This window comes from Orycteropus afer, unplaced genomic scaffold (genome assembly GCF_000298275.1).
Source record: "Orycteropus afer afer isolate SDZICR_OR568_19922 unplaced genomic scaffold, OryAfe1.0 scaffold00144, whole genome shotgun sequence".
Classification (NCBI taxonomy): domain Eukaryota; kingdom Metazoa; phylum Chordata; class Mammalia; order Tubulidentata; family Orycteropodidae; genus Orycteropus; species Orycteropus afer.
Window position 1 is genome coordinate 2,685,738 of NW_006921731.1, and position 21,771 is coordinate 2,707,508.

The window sequence follows — 21,771 nt, forward strand, 5'->3', positions numbered from 1 at the left end:
TGGTTCTCCCTTTGCCAGAGGAGCTGACCAGAGCAAGCCATTAGAGCCATTTTTCTGTGAATAAAGAGAATTCTCTTCCCAGAAGGGGAAGGATTTTTTCCTCCACTCTGCAGCCAAGTAAAAGAGATTAGCCCTTAAACCTGTGAAATCAACCAGAGCCGTGTGATTACCAGGGCTTGAGCAAGCACTCGGGAAGAAAAGGAAAAATAAATCAAACAGACTGCCAGTCCCTTTGGCCACGGAAGATGTCATCTCAAACTAAGTTCAAGAAAGACAAAGAGATCATTGCCGAATATGAAGCCCAAATAAAAGGTGAGATTCGGGCTGGGGAGTTTCCCCTCCCCTCCCCTTTCCCTTTTCTCTTGCTCTGGGTTTTTTTTTTTTTTTTTTTTTTCTTTTTTCCCCCCCCTTCCTTTTTCCTCCCTGCCATCATGAAACGTTGTTATGCATCAATAATCTTATTGTGAGGAGTAACAGTGGCAGCCACACAAGTCCTAACTGGTTTCAGCTGCAGATAGCGCTGGGGCTGGGAGTATGGATTATAGAACAGGCGGCAATCACTGCATTGCAGGTGTGCGAGGAGGATCCTACACCCGACTTTAGGAGTGTCGCTGATACTCCATCATCTTGCTGTGACATATCACTCTCAGGCCATTTTGACAGTCACTCCCCCCACCCTCAGATGGTAAAAGCCACTACTATTGACATAGATAGATAGATAGATAGATAATATCTTTCTATCTATCTATATATCTTCTTTTTTTTTTAACATATGTTTTACCCACCCCCCCCTTGTTGATTTTTTGTTGTTGTTTTGCCTGTGCCTTTCTCCATGGTCTGGAATTCACATGCATGTGCACAGGGAGGCAGCTTTGTGGGCTGCACTTCTTTGTCGGTGTCTCAGCTGGCCTGAGTTGCTATGGATAAGCTGTTATGGGGCATATATTGATCCAAACTAATGCAGGCATTTAGGCAGAAAGAAGGCGTTGGTGCAGAAATGTATTATCTTGTGGTGTGCAGCAACGAGCCTTCATTCAACGCAAATTGCTCAGCGTGCCTTTTGGGCTGGGAGGTTGCTGCCTGGCTTCAGCAGTCCACGGGGAAGCCTGCCAGGAGGGTGAGATGACCTCTGGCTGCTGGTTCCAGCTCTGGTGCCACTGGGTCCACATGTCTTGTAGAGGCTGACTCCCTACAGCCACACTAGCAAGGCAAAATAGGAAAACGGGCACGGTCACATAAATGCAGACAGAATCTTCTTCCAGGCCAAAGGGCGGCTTCTCTCACCTCTCCCGGTTCTGGGCTTAGCTTTGGCAGGGAAAACGTCAAAGCATCATCCACCATGCTTGCCCTTTCTCTGAGAATGCACTGTTCAGGGAAGTCTGGGCCCATGCCTCTTCCCATCCGTTTTCTTTCGGGTTACAGTCTCCCTTTGCTGTGACACATGGTGTGTTGTGGTTTCTCATAGAAAGAGTCAAGATGAAATACATCTTCAATGTGAGGTTTAGGTCCATTCTTGAGGTCATGTATAGACTATTAAGCAAGTTGGTCATTTGGGGTTCAAACGACCTGAGGTTGCCACACCTGCTGCTGGGTGCCGCTACAGCTGAAGACTCGATGGCCCAGGAAGCTGGGTGGCCTCCCTAGGCGTGTGAGGAGCCTGGGTGTCCACAGCTGCTATACACGCTTCGGATGCTTGGGAAACTTTGGGAGAGGGGAGCAGTGTCCAGGCGAGGCCTTTGTTTTTTTCCCAGTCTCATCAACAGTATTTTTTGCCTTTTAGTTCTGGCCAGACCTGGCATGCTAATCACTCTGGGCAGACCCCAGGGTGAAATGCACAGAAAAGCTCTTCATTTCGCTGTGGCCTTCTCTTTAGTATTTTCAGTTCTGTGTAGAAAACAGTGACTTTTGATATTTCAGCCTTGCTTAAAATTTACAAGCAAGCCCTTGGAGATTTGAATACATCCAATTGGCTCTTTGCGCAAAACAAAAATCCAGTGTCAGTCCTTTTTATGGAGTTCATGTCTTATAAGACTAATTTGGCTGATTGTTTTTTTTGAAAACTGAGGTTCTCATAAAAAAAAAAGGCATATAGAAGAGGGTTGTTGAGTTTTAGACAGTTTGGGTTTTATAAGCATTGTCTTGGTAAGAAACGTGCTAATCTCATTTTTGAAGGATGACTACCACTGGGCTGGTGAACTTGAGGATTAATTAAGCATTTATTGCTGTGGCTGATTTTGTTACTTTTTACCTTTATTTTTTTTTTATAGCTCATTAGCAAGTGCAAAGCTTTGAATTTCATCAGGAGATTTGTCCAAATGATCTTGTGTCTTCCAGACTCTAAATTCCTCTGCATTCTGGTTAAGGAAGTTTAATTTTATTCCTTGAGAATTGACACCTACAAGATTTAGGCCAAGCTACTGCTGTGCCTAAAACCCTCAGAAATCTTTTCTTTCACAATTCTGGTTTATGTTAATCCTCATAATTATTGATGTGTGTATGGGACTTCATGTTGTCTATGGCTCACTCTCAGACATTTTTACTGTTGGTGCACAGTGTACAGAAAGGGTTGTTAGAAGCTCAGTTTTGGAGATTAGGAACCTGAGGCCCAGTGATATGAAATGACTTGCCCAGGGTCACAAGTCTGAGAATGTGAAGGGTCCTGTCTTGGTTTCTTTACAGGCACAGTGCTCCCTGATACATTGTTTGTCTGAAGCTGCCCCTTGAAGGATTAATGTCAGTAGCAGATGGCAGTTTTGGGGTGGGGACTGGCTGCATCTTGATGGAGCTCCATTGTTTACCCTCTTACTTTCATCCCATTGCCTTTGTTGTTTGTCTCTGAAGAATGACTGACCAATCCTTGACAATAATGCATGATGCCAATTACCTTTCTCTCTGGGTATCATTTGGCCAATTTGGTGCAAAGGCTCCACCTAGTTAGACAGATTTTCCTCTCCATTAATTTTGTCAAGGGAACTTCTGGTTTTTAAAAATGATGCTGGTTGCTTTGTTGACTTTTTAATTCTGTTTAAAGAATTTACTGTTAAGAGGAATGTTTTAAAATAGCAATTTTTTCTATTGTAAAAATGTCTGGACTCATGCTTTTTATTGCCCCCCTGGATACTTGAATCTCTTTTATTATATATGCACAAAGCATACCATATGCTTGTACATCTCCAGTAATGGGGAGCTCACCACCTGTCAAGCCCACATATCCATCTTTGGACAGCTCTGGCTATTGTAAGCATTTTTTTTTTTTTTCTCATGTTGGGTTAAATATATCTCTACTGCACCAAAAAGGAGTCCTGGGGGTGCAATGGAGAAGCTCTTAGCTACTAACCGTAAGGTCTGTGGTTTGAACCCACCAGCTGCTCCATGGAAAACGAACTGGCAATCTGCTCCCCGAAAGCTTACAGCCTAGGATATCTTGTGGGGCAGTTCTTCTCTGTTGTGTAAGGTTGCTATGATTTGGATTTGACATGATGGGACACAACAATAACTATCCTACTTTTGTTCCTATAGTTTCTGCCCCTTGGGACATTTTAGGACAAAACAGATGACAGCCCACTGGGTGTTTGGATACTCTGATTATAGGTCCTGGACTATAATTATTCTTGTTTTGTCATGTAAGATGGCTCCCCATCACTTGCTATCCTCATTTTCCTGTGGGTCGAGTTGACCCTGGGTTGCAAACTCTAATGCCATTGGGTGCTTGGTAGATAGACTAAACTAAGCTGGCCAAGTGAGATGATTTGTGGCAGTTGACCCACCACCTCAGTGAGGGCAATATGAGAAGGGTTGATGGACCAGAGAACACATGCCTCATATAAATGGGTGGTCAATACTTGATTGAGTTCAACCAGTTATTGCCAAGTGCAAATGTAGGCCTAGCTAGATCTTTTAGTTTTCAACAGATGCCAGAAATCTGGATGACAGCTTTACATTTTAAAAGTGTTTGCCAAATTAGTCTCCAAAAGATCGCACTCTCAATATCCTTCTTGAAGAATGGTACTAAGTTCTAAATGCAATTCTCTAGATGTGATCAAAGAAAGAAAAGAACTATCACCTCCTTCATGATATACCTGATGCTATAATTAATATAACCCAAGGGTTGAATTAGCTCTTTTCACCGCTCTCTCCTGCATTTTGCCATATTTATTGTCTGCTACACTTCTCTGATTGGCTTGGCTAGGAAACTTGTCAGAAAGAAGAACTTGAAATGAATTTAACATGACTTGTTCTTGGTGACCCACATGCTGGCTTCAAATGGACATTGCTTCCTGTCCTAGGTGTACATAAGTGCCCCTTTTATGGGTCTGTTCAAGAACATTGACTGAGAATGACACCACATTCTCTAGTCTGTAGTTGACAAGCTATAAATTCTTCCTCCTTTTGAAAATCAGAAGGGCATTTGTCTATCTCCAGCTTTTTGGTACCTATTTGATGCTCCACAGTTCCCTCAAAGGTCACTGATAGCGGTTAGTGATCTTATTTGCAGGCCTTCTTAGTATCCTGGCTCTACTTCATCTTGCTGTCAGACATAATGGTCTGTTCTGCATTTGTTCAGAGTTCACATTTCCATTTCTACCTAATAGAAAATTAAAATAGAAATGAAGTGATTGGCTTTGGTGTTTTATGTCTTATTACACATTTTTACTCATTTTAGGCTATCTTCTTCATAGCTAAAGTCTAGAATTTCAGGGAAGAAGAGCAGGTACTGAGACGCATTTATTTAGTCATTCAACAAACATTGATTATTTACATTGTACTTAATCTTGGGCTAGGTGTTGTGAGAGGTGCAAAGTATATGATACATTCTTTGCTTTGTAAAGCTTTTCTTGGAATATGATATTAAAATCAGAAAAGGAAAAAAACAAACAAACAATAACACACATAAAAAACAAACACAAAACTTCCAGTTGAGGATCAAAAAGAGCTTAGTCTTAAAGATCATGACATAGAGTGATTGGAGAATATCATTAGGAACCCCCAGTATGGTCAAATGAGTAACGCAGGTTGCTTGGGGAAGCAGTGGAGAGTGGTGGGGATTGTGACCAATTGGGGAGATCATCTAGAGGAGGCAACTACTGCCCCACTCCCAATTGTTTTTGCCAAACAGGAATATGAGCCCAAAGTGGCCAGATCTTTCAGTGTTTCAAAGGAATCTGGATTTTAAACAAAATCTTCTGATTTTTAAATATTGGCTCAGAAATCTAAAAACACTACACTGGCTAAACAGATATGTTGGTAGGATGATTTCAGCCTTTGGGGCATCAGTGTGCAACTTCTGGCCTACAAGTTGAAGTCCATCATTTGTTTCACTATATTAGGCTTACGTTCTCGAAAACACACTGGAACAATCTCTGTTCTCTGAGTCCTCCACATTCTTCCCTACCTCCAGACCTTTCCCTATTTGAGATTTTACCCTCTCCCCCTTTTCTTTTCCTGGCCCACTCCTGATCATCCTTCAATACCTTGTCAAATGATACCTTCCTCCTGATGCCTTCTCAGCTCTCCTAGGCAGAAATAGTGGTTCTTTCATATCTGCCCCCCTATTCTGAAATTTATTATTCTTTTACTGCAACTTGGTGTTTAGGACCTCAGCTATGAACTTATGCTTATGGTCATCTTCGTTTCACTTAAGTGCTCAATACACGATAGGTTGAAGGGGTGTCTGATAAGTTACTATTGGAACTTTTAATCTTATAACTCATAGTTCAAGCAGTTATTTTCTTTGATACCTGTACTTTCTGGCCCATTGAAAGTAGGAATTTTATTAGGAAAAGAAATATATTTCATAGTGCTAGATTTCTTTGTTTGGTAGGAAAGCTGTTTATAAATGGAGATTTGGTGAGGTCTGTAAGGGAGTTCCTGAGGTTCCTGAGTGGTGCAAACAGTTAAGTGTTCAACTACTTACCAGAAAGTTGGTGGTTTGAACCAACTCAGAGATGCCTAGGAAGAAAGACCTGGCCATCTGCTTCCAAAAAGTTTCCAGCCTTAAAAACCCTGTGCACAGTTCTACTCTGCACGCGTGAGGTCACCATGAATTGGAATCAACTCGACAGCAGTGGGTTTAGTTTTGGTTTGGTTGTGTTGAAAGCTGACAGTTCTTGAGAAGGTGGGGTCTGTCACAGTCACAGTGGGGTGTGATCTGGGGAACTCGTACTCCAGGTATCTTCCAGATGGGTAATCAGTGGATTTAAGGTGCATATTGGCCATTTCTGGAGTTTTCACCACCAGAGTTTGTATGTTAAGGATGATCTTCCCTTTCCAGCAACCACTATTCATTCATTTGATGACTGTTGCAAGCTATACTTTAGGCATATAGCTTTATCTAGCAGTGGGAGGTGAGTAATTTTCATTTAGCTTCTATGTCTAAGCCATATATAGAGTATCACATTTTGTCATCCCAATAAACCTGTGAGATAGTCATTATTCCCATTTTACAGATTAAAAGCCAAAGTTCAGGGAAAGAAAATAATTTGCATCAGATTGCACAGTGAATACTGGCAGGGCTAGGATTTAAATTGAAGTCTTCCTAACTTCCAGATATGTAGGAAAGCAAGATGCATACCAAGACAACATGTCTTTGTAACCAGGGGTTCCTTCCTGAGGACCCAGTCTGGGACAGGTCTCAAACTTTGACATCTTACCCTTCCTAAATCTTCCATGTTCCTTCTAATCCAACCTCTCCTATTCCCATTAGATGTTAGCTGGGCCGTGTCAGATCCCTTCACTTTCACCACAGGGAATCATCTGGAAAAGTGCCCACTGGAAGCACCCCCTACATGATGCTGACAGGGACTGCCAGCTCCATCTCTCACCAGCCCATCCCTCCTAAACCCTGCCTTTGAGTGGCTTTGGACTGTAGTCACCCTGTAGGATAGAGTAGAACTGCCCTATAGAGTTTCCAAGACTGTAATCTTTACAGAAGCAGGTTGTCATGTCTTTGTCCCATGGAGCTGCTGGTGGGTTTGAACTGCTGACCTTTTAGTAGCCAAGTGCTTAACCACTGTACCAATAAGGCTTATCCCACTCCTCCACCTACCTAGAAATATAGATTTTTCAGAACTGGGAATTTTAGGTATCACCCAGTGCAACTCTCACTCTTTTTTTTTTAAGATGTGAAAATCAGAGAGAAACTCAGGTTTTCAGATTAGTCCTAGAATCTATCTCCAGGAGAGCAGAAACTATCTGCTAAGTTCATTGCTGTAAACTAGTGCCTGGCATCTAGCTGCTAGTCAGTAAATGTTGTTGTTGTTGTTGTTGTTATGTGCCGTCGAGTCAGCCCTGACTCATAGCGACCCCTCCTTGGGTTTCTGAGGCAGTATCACTACGGAAGTAGGATTGCCCAACCTTCCTTCCGAGGAGTGGCTGGTGGGTTTGAACCGCCAGCCGTCTGGTTAGCAGGCAAGTGTCTTAGCCACTATGCTACCAGAGTAAATGTTAGTTGAGTTAAATGGCTGTGGTAGGTGGGAAAACCTGGGTTATGATAGTTGCATGAGGAGATATCCTGGCAAGGATGGGGCAAGGATATAGCAGGGTAATAAGGATTAGAGAGGTCAGGAGGAGATGAAGTAGGTGGATTCTGGAAACTGTGTAGCTGCTGCCAGGAATGGGGCAGGCATTGACTTAGAGGTTCTGAGCTTGACAGCTTCGGGACTAATACAGGACCCAGGAAGCTGTCTTGTGGGCTTGATTTCAATTTCAGTTGGATTCATTCTTGATGGCTTGTATCTGTCTGGCCAGGGATGGGGGTTTGGTTTTTATTGTTTTGAATCACTGTGTTCCGTGAAGTGTATTCTATTAAATAGGATGTAAAGAGATGTTTAGTGAAAAAATAAATAGTTCTGTTGGTTAGATAGATTTTGGACATTCTAGAATAAACTGAGTTAAATAAGTTTGTTTCCCACAGGACTTCAAAAACAGCCACAAAGTTTCCTCAAACTTATTCAAATTTTTTGGTATTGTTTTATTATGGTAATAAAAGAGTCACATATATACATGTGTATGTATATATATGTATATATATATGTATATATATGTATATATGTATATAAAAAGAGTCATATATGTATGTATATATATGTGTGTGTGGGTATATATGAGTCATACATATTCTTCACTTATAGAATATTTTGTCATTTGCAATTTCACATTTATGACAATAGTAAAAATAACCTAAGGATGAGCTTCCCTTTCCAGCAACCACTATTCATTCATTTGATGACTGTTGCAAGCTATACTTTAGGAATACATCTTTATCTTGTAGTTGGAGGTGAGTAATTTTCATTTAGCTTTTATGTCTCAGCCATATATAGAGTATCACATTTTGTCATCCCAGTAAACCTGTGAGATAGTCATTATTCCCATTTTACAGATTAAAAGCCAAAGTTCAGAGAAAGAAAATAAGTTGCAAAATAATCTGTTTTGCAGTAAAGAATGCTGAGGTATGGGATGAGGGTAACACTGGCTGCAATTTGGCTGGGCTGTAATTCTCAGTAGTTTGACAGTTATGTAATTATGTAAATTTATAGTTATATAATTATGTAATTTGTCATTTATGCAATGATGTAGTCATCTTCTCATTTCGTGACGTGATATGGTTCTCCATTTTTGCATAATGTCAATTTTTACATAATGACCTGGTCTAATATTTATAGATATATATAGGTATAGATAGATACAGGTATAGGTATCACTTAACCATATATATATATAACAAAACATTTTCCAATTCAATATTTTTAACAGGTACAATTCAGTGACATTGATTATGTTACTCAAATTATTCCACCACTGTTAAAAGAAGCTCAATGCACCCTAAGCAATGACTCCCACTTTACCCTTCCCTCCTACCCTTGGTAACCACTAATAAACTTTTGTTTCTGTATGTTTTCTTATTCTAGATATTTCATATAAGTGAGAGTATGCAATGTTTGTCCTTTCGTGACTTATTTCACTTGCATAATGTTTTCAAGGTTCATCCAAGTCATAGCATGTCTTGGCACTGCATTATTTCTCTTTATGGCTGAGTAATACTCCAACGTTCACTACATTTATTTTTAACCCATTCATTTGTTGATGTCTATTTATGTTGTTCCCATTTTGACTATTGTAAACAGTGCTGCAGTGCACAGTGGTGGACAAGTATCTGTTAGAATCCCTACTTTCAATTCCTTTGGGCATATACCTATGAGTGGGATTGCCAGATCTTGTAGTAGTTCTATGTTTAACTCTTTGAAGAACTTCCAAACTTTTCCATAGCAGCTGTACCACTTTGCAATTTCACCAGCAATGGACAAAGGTTCCAATTTCTGAACATTTTTGCCAACACTTGATGTTTTCTTTTTTTTTTTTTGACCATAGCTATGCTAGTAGAAGTGAAGTGATATCTCATTATGCAAACTTACTCAATCTTGTAAACCTCTGTCATGCAGTATTTTATCAGACTCTGTTCCTTATAATACATTTTGGTAAATGCCCGGCTACACTTTTTGTGGATTAGCAGATTTCTTCTTTTTTTTTTACCTCTTGCCTAGCTCCCTAATTTTTATACTTTTCTCAGAGGGCAGCTTGAAGAAGGAGAGAGATAGAGTAAATATGTATCCAGTACAGCTAAGTGATATCATTGTGTTTTTTTGAGGTTACTTGGAAAATATTTGACATTTCCAATTACTGAGTGCTCAACCATTCATTAGGAGCTCTGGTAGCATAGTGCCTAAGGCACTTGACTGCTCACCAGAAGGCTGGCGGTTCAAACCCACCAGCACTCCTCGGAAGGAAGGTTGGGCAATCCTACTTCCTTAGTGATACTGCCTCGGAAACCCAAGGAGGGGTCGCTATGAGTCGGGGCCGACTCAACGGCAAAACAACAACAACAACAACCATTCATTTAAATGGTAATTTGGAAACAACTCACCCTGATCAATATGCATTGCATATGCATGCATGCATGGCTGTGCCACAGTAAGGGTGGTGTGCTCTGCTTCAGGGCACCGATCCCCACGCCTCGAGTGGACCTGGACTCTGTTCCTGGGATGTCAGATGACACAGTTGGTGCAGATGGACACATAAAAGACCATAGCCCATTGCACATTCTAGTGAACAAACCTCAGCCACAAATTCAAGTACAAGGGAAATATGTTTTTATTTTTCTATAGCTCAATTTCCATTTCATATCTCTGTTCTACTGGGATGACAAGTACATCTAAGTCAAGTCAATTCTCCAGGGTTGTGCCTTCAGGTCCAGGGAGACTTAGGCAGTGCCAAGGCTGTTGTGGGGACATCTGTTGTGGTCCATCATCAACCTACCTCAGCAATCACTGAGGTGTCCTTCCTATTCTATCTTCAGTGATTGGTCTGTCCCAATTAGTCCTTCTTTGTTCCCAACCATGAGGGTCCATCATTTGTCTGCTCTCCTCAGCTCCTCCTGCTGGTTTTCTGCCCTCCACTGGGTTATCCTGCTTCTCACCCACCATACTAGACCATGAGGGACTTTGCACGTGTTTCAGGCCTGTCTTGCAACACCTAGCACATGCTTCGCCTCCAGTGCCTCTTTAGGACTCTACCTGGGAAAGTGACTACTCTTCTATGCTGTTAGTTGCTGTTGCATCAGCTCTGACTCATGGTGACCCCCATGCACAACAGAATGGAACATTGCCTGGTCCTATGCCATCTTCAGGATCATTGGCATGCTTGAGTCTATTGTTATGATCACTGGGTATTTTGAGTGCCTTTCAACCTACAGGGCTCACCTTCCAGCACTGGACTGGATAATACTGTATTGTGATCTATAGGATTTTCATTGGCTAATTTTTAGGAGTAGATTGCTAGGCCTTTCTTCCCAGTCTGTCTTAGTCCAGAAGCTGCTGAAACCTGCCCATCATGGGTGACCGTGCTGATATTTGAAACACCAATAGCATAGCTTCCATCATCATAGCAACATGCAAGTCACCACAGTAGACAAATTGACAGAGAAGTTTTTTTTTATTATTATTATTTTTAATACATCCATATCTTGCTCTAGTTAATTCTCCTTTGGCCCAGGAAATCTTTAGTGTCTCTGTGTGTGTGTGTGTGGGTGGGTGGGTGTCTGGGGGCACTTTAGAGATGGTACCCTGGCTCTTTCTCTTAAAGCTAATGCCCATACCCCACATTCTTACTATTCTTCATGAGGGCTAGGTTTTGAAAGTCAAAAACCAGGAATGAACTCTTTCTCTGTATTATCCCCGAGGCAATGAACACAGAACACCCTCACTGACAAAACAGGGCCCAACAAGTCCAAGGAAATATGGAGGGAAAACCCTTAATGTTTCAAAATATTAATTGTAGCAAATTTCCTTCTTTCTCTTCTCCATCATTCTAGCCCAAACCACTATCACCTCTTGCTGGGACCATGGTAGCATCTTCATAACTCAGGGGTTCTCTGAGGTGGTACTATTGACATTTTGGGCTGGATAGATTTGTTTTTTCCCAGTTCTTCTTCTTTTTTCTCTCAATTGTAATTTGAGTGAAAGTTTACAGAGCAAATTGGTTTTCCATTCAACAATCCATACACATTCTGTTTTGTGACATTTACTGCAACTCCCACATTGTAACAGCATTTTTCCCACTTCCTCCCTATGCCCACCCCTTCTCTTCATTCTTCCCTCTCATTCCCACCTACCTTTCTAGCTCTATTCCTGGGCAAATACTGTCCTCTTGATTTTATATGCTTGATTGCTGTAATCAGTGCACATCCTCCTGATATTGCTGTTTACCTTACAGCAGCCAGTTCAATCATGGGAGTAAAGTTCAGTTTCTAGATTGAAGGGTGTCTGAAGGCCACAGTCTCGGGGGGTTCCATCAATCTCCATCATAGCAGTAAATCTGGTCTTTATTATGAGTTTGAGTTTTGTTGCACATTTCTTCCCACTATAGCTAGGACCTCTTACTGTGAGCCCTTTCAGAGTGGTTAGCAGTGGTAGCTGGGAAACATCTAGTTCTTCTGGTCTCTGGGTTGTGGATGCTGGGTTTCACATGCTCCAGTAGTCTTTTAGACTAATTGTTTCCTTACATTTTTGATTTTCTTCACTGTTCCAATAGTTGCACCTTACATGGCCACTCACAAGCTGTTAAGACCCTAGTCGCTACTCACCAAGTAGGATGTAGAACACTGCCTTTGTGGCTATGTTATGCTAATTGATCTTAGTATCACCTGAGACTATACTCTGAGCCTCCATACCCAGCAACTCATTCCCTCAAGGTGTTTGGTTATGACTAAGACATTTTCATAATTTTGTCCTCTGTATGCTCTAGTACATTCATGGATATATTTGCAGCAATATAAATATATAGGTAGGGATGTTGTTGTTGTTGTTGTTATTTGCCATCGAGTCGGCCCTGACTCATAGCGACCCCTCCTTGGGTTTCCGAGGCAGTATCACTACGGATGTAGGAATGCCCAACCTTCCTTCCGAGGAGTGGCTGGTGGGTTTGAACCGCCAGCCTTCTGGTTAGCAGTCAAGTGCCTTAGGCACTATGCTACCAGAGCTCCTATAGGTAGGGATAGCCTCTGTCAAACCTATATATATATTTGTAAGTGTAGTCCCATTCACCTTCCTACGCCTGTTTAGCTTTCTAGTGGTGTAGTGACTAAGGCATTTGACTGCCAACCAGAAGGTTGGTGGTTCATACCCACCAGCCACTCCGTGTGAGGAAGACTGGATAATCTACTTCTGTAAAGATTTACTGCCTTAAAGACCCAAAGGGGGTCACTATGAGTCAGAATAGACTTGATGGCAGTGAGTTTGATATTTTTGGTATGTATCCATTCCTAAATTATTGTTACTACTATTATTGCAAGATTGTAAATGTAATGGTATTCACCTCTGTTGCTTTTAACTCTTGTGCTCCTTCCTCTCTCTTCTACTGCCTTGATCATTTGTGCTGACCTCTCCTTTATTATATCTTGCCTTGCCCTTCACCCAAGTCAATACATATCTACCCTCTAGTTGACTCACTGTGGAAGTAGATTGCCCAATCTTCCTTCTGAGGAGTAGCTGGTGGATTTGAACTACCAGCCTTCTGGTTAGTAGTCAAATGCCTTAGGCACTATGCCACCAGAGCTGAGTGAAATCAGTTAACCTCAAAAGGACAATTATTGTATGAGACCACTACTGTAAAATGTTAAGAAAAGGTTTACACACAGAAAGAATTGCTTTTTGAAGGTTACCAGGTATGGGAGGGAATGGAGGGTGTGGTGGTTATGTTTGCACACTGTTACACATAGATATTATGCTCTGAGGTGCAGGAGATTATACTAGGAATTGCAGTTTAGAGGCACATAATGAAGCACATAGTGCCTAAGGCATTTAACTGCTAATTAGTAGGCTGATGGTTCAAACTCACCAGCCACTCCTCGGAAGGAAGGTTGGACAATCCATTTCTGTAGAGATACTGCCTCGAAAACCTAAGGAGGGGTTGCTATGAGTCGGATCTGACTCAACGGCAGTGAATTTAAATTTTTTTTTAAATTTTTTTTATCCAGGCTTTATCCAAACCTGGTCTGACAAGTAACTGAGGATGAAGAATGCAGAGAAGGGACAATAGTATCTATGCAGAGCCATCTAAGGGATGGCTTAGAAGAGAATGAGTTCCTCATCTCTAGGGACTAGGTGGCCATTTGCCAGGGGTGCTTCAGGGAATCTAACGCATTCTGCTAATTGAGGTCCTAGTGTGTATCTGAGATGGGAACACAGAAATAGGTAAAATATAGTCTCTGCCCCTGACTTTTATGGACTCATAGTTTTCTAGGAATGTTAAGTATAAAATAGATTGGTCAATTACAATACAGTCTGTTAAGTACTGGGACAGTGCTGGAACCACACACTGGAAACTCAGATGTGGAAGTGACAGCTTTGCCTGGGAGAGCTGAGATGCTCTTAGAGAAGAAAAAATTTTGAGTAGGGTTTTGAAGGATGAGTAGAAGCTTCACAGGTCCTGAGCAGTACTTTTTGGATTCCTGAGTGGAGAAAGGCATTTCAGAAAGTAAGAGAGCATATGCAAAGGCATGGGAGTCATGAAAGCATCTGGGTGCTTGGGAAATGGTGAGAAATTTGATGTGGCTAAAACCCAGAGTAGGTGGAGTGGAGTGAGGTGGGAGATGAAGCTGCGAAGCAAGGAGCTTAAAGTTCATTTCTAACCATTGAATCCTGTAAGTCTCTGACCATGTGGATGATGGATAGCAATCTTATTTTTTGTAATGCTATTTTCCCCCTGATTATGGAAGAAAACATAATATGCTTGGATATATGCTCATAATATAATAATTTTGGCAAATATAAATAAGAAAATAAAAAGAATCTATAATCCAGTACATGTTATAACCACTATAAACTTTAGTATTTCTTTCTGTCTTCATATATCTGCATCTTTTAATCAAAATCTATTTTATATCTATAGATTAAAAAAAAATGGGATCACAGCCTACAGACTGGTAATTTGGTGGCATAATGAATTTAACCCATTCTCTAATATTGGACATTTACTTAGATTATTCCCAATTTTTCCCCTTATAAACAATGCCAAGATGTGCATTCTTGTAGATAAGTCTTTGCATATCTTCATGGTGATTTCATTAGAATACAAAATAAGTAGAGCCACAGAATCAGACAAAAGGGTATCCATTTTTAAGGCTATTACCACATATTCCAAATTTTTGCTTGAGTTTTAAAGGTCTGTGGCTGAAATTTGGAGCACATAGTTTAAAGAAGCTCCACTTCAAAGAATATTGTATCCTATCTTCTGTAGAACTCTGCCATGAACATGTATTCCCTTAAAAATAAGATTCTGTCATCCATGCCACATGGATGATATGTACATTCTCCAATGAAAAGTTCCCAGGGATTCCTCAAAAAGTTAAACATAGAATTATCATACGACCAGCAGTTCTGCTCCTTGGTATATACCCAAAAGAACTGAAAGCAGGTACAGAAAGAGCTACTTGTAACTAGTGCTCATTACAGCACTGTTTACAATAGAGAAAAGGTGGAAATAATCTAAGCATCCATCAACAGATGAATAAATAAATAAAATGTGGTATATACATACAATGCAATATTACTTAGCCATAAGGAGAAGTGGAGTTCTGATACATGCCACAACGTGGATGAGCCTTGAAAACATTGTGCTGAGTGAAATGTCAGTCACAGAAGGGCAAATATTGTATTCTCCCACTTATACAAGGTAGACCGATGTATAGAGACCAAAGCTTATTAGTGGTTACCAGGAGCAGAGGGGTGGAAAAAGAGAGGGCTATTGCTTAGAGGGCACTGAGTTTCTGTTAATGGTGGTGGAGTAATTTGGAAAAGGATGGCAACATACTGAACATAATTAATGCCCCTGAATTATACATGTCAAAGTTGTTGAATTTGCAAGTGTTTTGTTATATGTATTTTTACCACACATACCAAAAAAACCAAATAAATAAAGCTGCCAGGCAAATAATTATAGGTCTGTAGGTCTAGGGCTTGCAATAGGCAAAGTATAACCTAAAAATAAATAGATTTAGCCAAATAAGACTGCCTGTAAGCATTACCTTACACTCATGTTGATGGTCCTTTAGAGCAGGGACTGGTTTGTTGTAATCCATTCTATCATGGTGCTTTGACTTCCATTGGTCACTGTGTCTCATCTCTTCACAGATTTATATTAAAATGGGGGGAACCAATCTCACTCATCAAGAGCTTCCTCTAACCCAAATGCTCTCCCAGCCACTTTCAGCTAGGATTTTCCCCCTTAAAAATAAGGTTCCCCCTTCCCAGCCCTGTATTGTTTTACTTCCCTGTTGGGATCCAGGCAGCAGTGCCTGTCTTTGGCAGGAAGCATTACAAGAAGAGTCTTGTCTTGGCAAAGAATGTGGCCTCAGTACCTTCTGCTGTCTTTCCTTAACAGCATCTTTCCTGTCCTTATTCTTCTCTGTTGGCTTCTTTGGTCCTCACTGGTTCTTTTTTGGATTCCTGATCTCTGGTCTGCTCCTAACTGTGGTTACCTGTTTTGCCCTTGCTTCTAATGGCTTGTTACGGTATTTTAAGAATATGTATAGTTTACCATAGATCAGTAAGTTTTCCAACCATTTATCAAGCAGAAAGGCCTGATTTCCTTTAGGTGGATAGTGGTTTCACAGAGGTTTGATCTCAGCAGGATGGTGTGGCTTCTTAGGGGGACATTCTAAAGCTTACAGGACCTTGAAAGAAACCAGACAGGGAGTTGACATGAGCAGAATCTCTCCAATGAAACACCTTAATATCATTCAGAGATCCAAAAAAAATGGTGCCATTTCCATAATTTAATTTGTAAGAAAGAATGACAAAAGAGACCTGCTGGCCCAAAGATTAAGGACTCAACTGCTGACCTAAAACTTGGCAGTTTGAAGCTACCCAGTAGCTCTGGGGAAGAAAGACTTGGCGATCTGTTTCCATAAAGATATAGTCAAGGAAATCCTATAGGGCAGTTCTACTCGGTCCCATGAAGTTGCTATGAGTTAGAACTGACATGACAACGCCCAGTAACAGCTACAAAGAATGGAAACTTGCCAAGCAACGTGGCTATCCTCTGCCTCTTGTCTTAGGACACTTTTAAGCAGATCTGGCCAGTAATAATGTCTTTACTTTGATCAGTGGCCTCTCCAAAAAGTATGTTTTGGATCTCCCAAAGATGTATCAACTTGAAGAAACTGAGGCAGAACAACAGTCATTCCCTGGCTTCTGACATCTGGTAAGTAACTGATTACCCTTTGATCTCTTGCCCTGACCGTCTGGACTTCTGATCCTTTGCCTGGTTGTTGTCTTTTGAGTTTGTTTGTCCCTTGACCCTCAGCTAATCTAGGACCCTGTCCTTGGCCTGATCCTCCTGGTTCAGGCTCTACACTGAGCATCCCATCCAAACTCTGCTCCAGAAATGACAGAGGGCCTACTGCTCTCTTCCAGAAACATAGAATTGATACGCTTTGGCTATTAGTGGGAAAGAAGTGTTGAGAACGTGGTGGGCTGGTTCCCTTTGATTTAGTTTAGCAAATGTTTATTAAGCGCCTGCTATGTTCCCTGCCCTCATTGACTATAATTTGGGGCACAGGGAGGGGAGGGACAAATTGTATCTTTTAATTATAAAAATATTGAGTGTTATGGAAGGGTTGTTGTAGAGCAAATAGATCTAAGTGGTTGAAAATGTTGGTGATTTTCTGATATTTATCTGTAAATCTGAATCACATTGGCTAAGTTTTTCTCACCATAATTATTTCCCGGGCTATCTAAGATCTAGACAGAACCACTTTCCATTTAGAGAAGGGTCAGAGCCATCAAAATATCCAAGGGGCCAGGAAAATCAATGATTTTGAGAGAAACATCCAACTCCTGGTATAAAGGATAGCAATCGTTCCAGAAAAGGAAGGTTACGAAGAATAGCTGTACTTAGGATAGTAAATATGATTGAAGGGTAAGTGCTTTGAAGGTGAAATTAAAGCCAGGGATCAACTGAAGAGGACTGAAGCCCACCCTGGCAGGATGGAGTTAAGTTAAGGTCACAGAGAGTATATGAGACAAGAATATAGAATGTGGAAGGAGACAGCTGTGATATGGGTGAGCCTGCTCCGGACTTAGAATCATATAGACCTGGGCTCTGGCTCATGGCTTATTGCTGAATGACCTCAGACAGATAAGTTGTTAAACTTTTCTGGGTGCCAATTTTCTCATTTGAAAAACATAATACCTTACAGTGCTCTCTCTCTTTTTGTGACTTTATACAGCATCCTTCGGAATTTCCAGCACACCCCAGCACATGGTTGTTAATTGCCATTAAATTGGCTCCAGCTCCTGGTGACCTTATTTATAACAGAATGAAATGTTGCCCGGTCACATGCTATCTTCATGATCATTGATATGTTTGAGTCCACCCTTGCAGCCACTGTGTCACTCCACCTCATTGAGGACTTCCCACATTCCCACTGACCTCTATTTTACCAAGCAGGATGTCCTTGTCTAGTCTTTTCTGATGATGTGTCCAAAGTAAGTGAGCCAAAGTCTTGCCACCTTCACTTCTAAGGAAGATTCTGGTTGTATTTCTGCTAAGGCTGATTTGTTCATTCTGGCTGTCCATGGTATGTTTAATATTCTTCACCAACACCACAATTTGAGTGCATCAATTCTTCTTCTGTCTCTTTTTTCATTGTCTAGCTCTCACATGCATGTAAGGGGATTGAAAAGACCATGGCTTGGGTCAGGTGCATATTAGTCATCAAAGTGACATCTTTGCTTTTGAAAATTTATTTTTATTTGTGATTTGGGTGAGAGTTTACAGAGCAAATTCATCTCCCATTCAATAATTCATGTTGTTGTTATTTTTGTTATGTGCCGTCTAGTCAGATCCGACTCATAGCCACCCCTCCTTGGGTTTCTGAGGCAGTACCACTACGGAAGTAGATTGCCCCTTCTTCCTTCCGAGGAGTGGCTAGTGGGTTTGAACCGCCAGCCTTCTGGTTCGCAGTCAAGTGCCTTAGGCACTATGCTACTGGAGCTCCTCAACAATTCATACACATTTTATTCTGTGATATTAATTGCAATTCCCACAATGTAATAGCTCTCTTCCCACTTCTTCCCTGTAGTTACCATTTCCCTGTGTCCTTCTTTCCTATGCATTCTTGCTCTCTGAGGTATTTCCCTGTGCTAATTCTGCCCTCCTGATCTCCCATGGTTGGGAGATTGTCCTAAGACGTGTCTCTACCTAGTGTAATTGTTCACCTTGTAGGACTGTCTGTTGTTTGGCTGGAAGCCGTGGGAGTGAGTTCAAATCTAGGCCTAAAGGATAACTAGGGGTGATAGTCCTCGGGGTCTCACCAGGCTCTATCAGACCAGTAGGCCTGGTCTTTTTTGTGATTTTCAGTTTTGTTCCACATTGTTCTCCCACTCTATCCAGGATCTCCAATTTTGATTCCTTTCTGAGTGGTTAGCAGTGTTAGCTGGGCACAATCTAGTTTTTCTGATTTCAAGGTCAATGTAGGCTGAGGTTCCCATGGTCTCTTGGACTAATTGTTTCCATGCGTCTTTGATTTTCTTTGCTCTTATTTGCTCTGGATGAAGAGAGAGAGACCGTTTGTTGCATCTCAGATGGCCTGTTGTAAGCTTTTAAGACTCCAGTCACTATTCACCAAAGTAGGATGTAGAACAATGTTTTTGTATAGTATGTTATGCCAAAAGAACCAGTTGTCCCCCCTTGACCATGGTTCTGAATCTGCAGACCCAGCAACTCACTCTCCCAAGGTATCTTGGTGTGGCTAAGAAATTATCATAACTTTGCCTTTGAAAACTTTAAAGAGGTGTTTTGCAGCAGATTTGCCCAATACAATACATCATTTGATTTCTTGACTGCTGCTTCCATGGACATTGATGATTCAATTAGAATTAAATTGTTGACAACTACAATTTTTTTTTTCCATTTATCATGATGTTCTTAACTGGCTCACAGTAACATTCATTATACAATGAAGATGTTAGCTAACCCGGTAGGCAGGTCACCAGCATTCAGAGTCCTGAACAGTGAACCAAACCTGAGTCTAACTGTGAAGCTGTTAATAAGTACCTTTTTGGAAAGGAAGGTAAGAAGGACAATAAAGCTATCCATAGAGGTGGAGGCACCATCTTGGATAACTGGGAAAGAAAAATGCTAGTAAGTTTTAGGCATGACCCTTTCTTCACCTACTGTAGTGTTTCTCTTAGTATTGTTCCTGGACCACTTACATCAGAGTTACTTGGGAAGCATTTGTAATAAATTCAGAATCTGAGATCTCATCCCAGATCTATTAATCACAATCCCTGGGGGTAGGACCTAGCAACCTGTGTTTTACAAGTACTTCAGGTTTCATGAACTTAAAGTACTTGGGCCTGGCCTGTAGTAAAGTTACCAACTTGACTGTATTTCTTTCTTTCTTTCTTTTTTTTTTTTTCCGGAAAGCAAAAGGACAGTTAGTAATGAGATAGACTGCTACTGAGTGAAGGAAAATAAACAATAATAATAATAATAAAAAAGCACCCAAAGTGGTTTTTATGTATATAAATTTATGTATATAATGTGTGTGTGAGTTACAATCATATTTAAAAATTGTTTTTCAAATATGTGTCTTTATATATTTGGATGTGAATAAAAAGAAGCTGATGGTTCTCACCTGTTTGTTGGTAAGAGCATTTACTCCTGGGGACATGAATGGTAGGTGAGGGGGAATGCCAGGATGGTAGTGACAGAGACAGTGGAAAGAAGACCCTTTTCCTTTATACTCTTTAGTTTTTTTTTTGTGTGTGTGCTCATTATTTTGTTGTTGTGTAACAACAACAACAACAAAATAATGAGCACACAAAAAATAATAAAAATGAAATAATGAGCACAAATTATTTTTCTAATTAAAAGCCCAGAAAGTTGACATAAGTGAGGAATTTATTGACACATTATTGTGCTCTGTAGGATACTCAGATAATCAGCAGAACTGTAAAAAGAAGGAAAGAAAGAAAGAGAAAGGAAGGAAGAAAAATACCTGCAAGAGATATTTAAGTTGTGCTTTACTTATTTTGGTGTTCATTACCTATTGTAAGAATGATTAATGGAATGAAATAAAATGTAATATTTTACTGGATTATTCCCCCTTGTGATGAGGAAGGTGTCCCTTCCCCCTTCTAAACTCTTAAGAGATTGGTATGTTGTTATGTGTCATCAAGTCAATTCCAACTCATAGCAACCCACAGGACAGAGTAGAACTGTCCCATAGAGTCTCCTAGGCTGTAATCTTCACAGGAGCAGATGACCAGATCTTTTCTCTCTCTGAGCAGCAGGTAGGTTCGAACTGCTAATCTTTCAGTCAACAGCTGTGTTCTTGACCACTGCTCCACCAGGGCTCCTGAGATTCATATATGAGTGCAATAATCAAGTTCAGCCTTTTATTTATTGGGCTTAAATCAGGTGCTGTGGCCAGGGCCTGAGGTTTAGAGTCATAAGACCCGATTTTCCCTCTCTAATGAGTCTTTTAAGCAAGTCATGCCTGCATTCTGCGTCTTAGCTTCCTCATCTGTAAAACAAGGACATTTTCTACCTTAAAGTGTAATTGCTGTGCAAATGAAGTGAGGTAGTGTGTGTGAAAGCACTTCCTAAACTCTAGAGTGCTGCAGAAATGTTAATTATTTCTATTTTTTGTTCAGCTCCTCTCCTGGACACACTGCTATTACAGTGGCGTTGTTTATGTGTCTGCCTCCCTGTGAGCTCATTGAGTGCAGTGGTCTTGTTTTATTCATTCCTGAATTCTTGTGCTGAGTGCCTGCCACACAGGAGGCATTCAAAGCAAGCTCTGGAATAGCTATCAAGGATAGAAAAAATATATGTACTCTTTGGTTTAGGCCTATGGAAAAAAAAAAAAAAAGTTCTTCCATAAAACATTGCCTTCTACTTCTATTTAAATGAATTAAAAAAAGAAAACTCATCCAAGTCTTATAACGGGAAAGATATTTCTAAAAGAAAACAAAGACCTTCATTAAGGAAAATTTAATTGCCCAGTTTTCTAAAGAGATAGACCACGTCTTTCCATCCTCATTACTGTCAAAGGCGGGAAGGCTGTTTCTAAAGAGGGCAAGATGGATGGAACGACATTGTGAAAAGGCAAATCCTGATACTCTGCAGAAAACTCTCCCAAGAAACAAGAATGCCCCTTGGATCACCAGCGTCACTCCTATTTTGTCAGAGCCCTGGAATAAGCCTTTT

At 40.8% G+C, this 21,771-nt stretch overlaps 1 protein-coding gene across 1 annotated transcript in view; it reads left to right on the forward strand.

Moving 5' to 3' along the window:
• Positions 1-245: 245 nt before the first annotated feature.
• Positions 246-21,771, forward strand: part of SRGAP3 (SLIT-ROBO Rho GTPase activating protein 3) — a 432,226-nt gene continuing 410,700 nt past the window's right edge. Inside the window, exon 1 of the mRNA XM_007945843.1 lies at positions 246-312. Coding sequence (XP_007944034.1) covers positions 246-312 — 67 coding nt within the window. The remainder of the gene's footprint in view (positions 313-21,771) is intronic.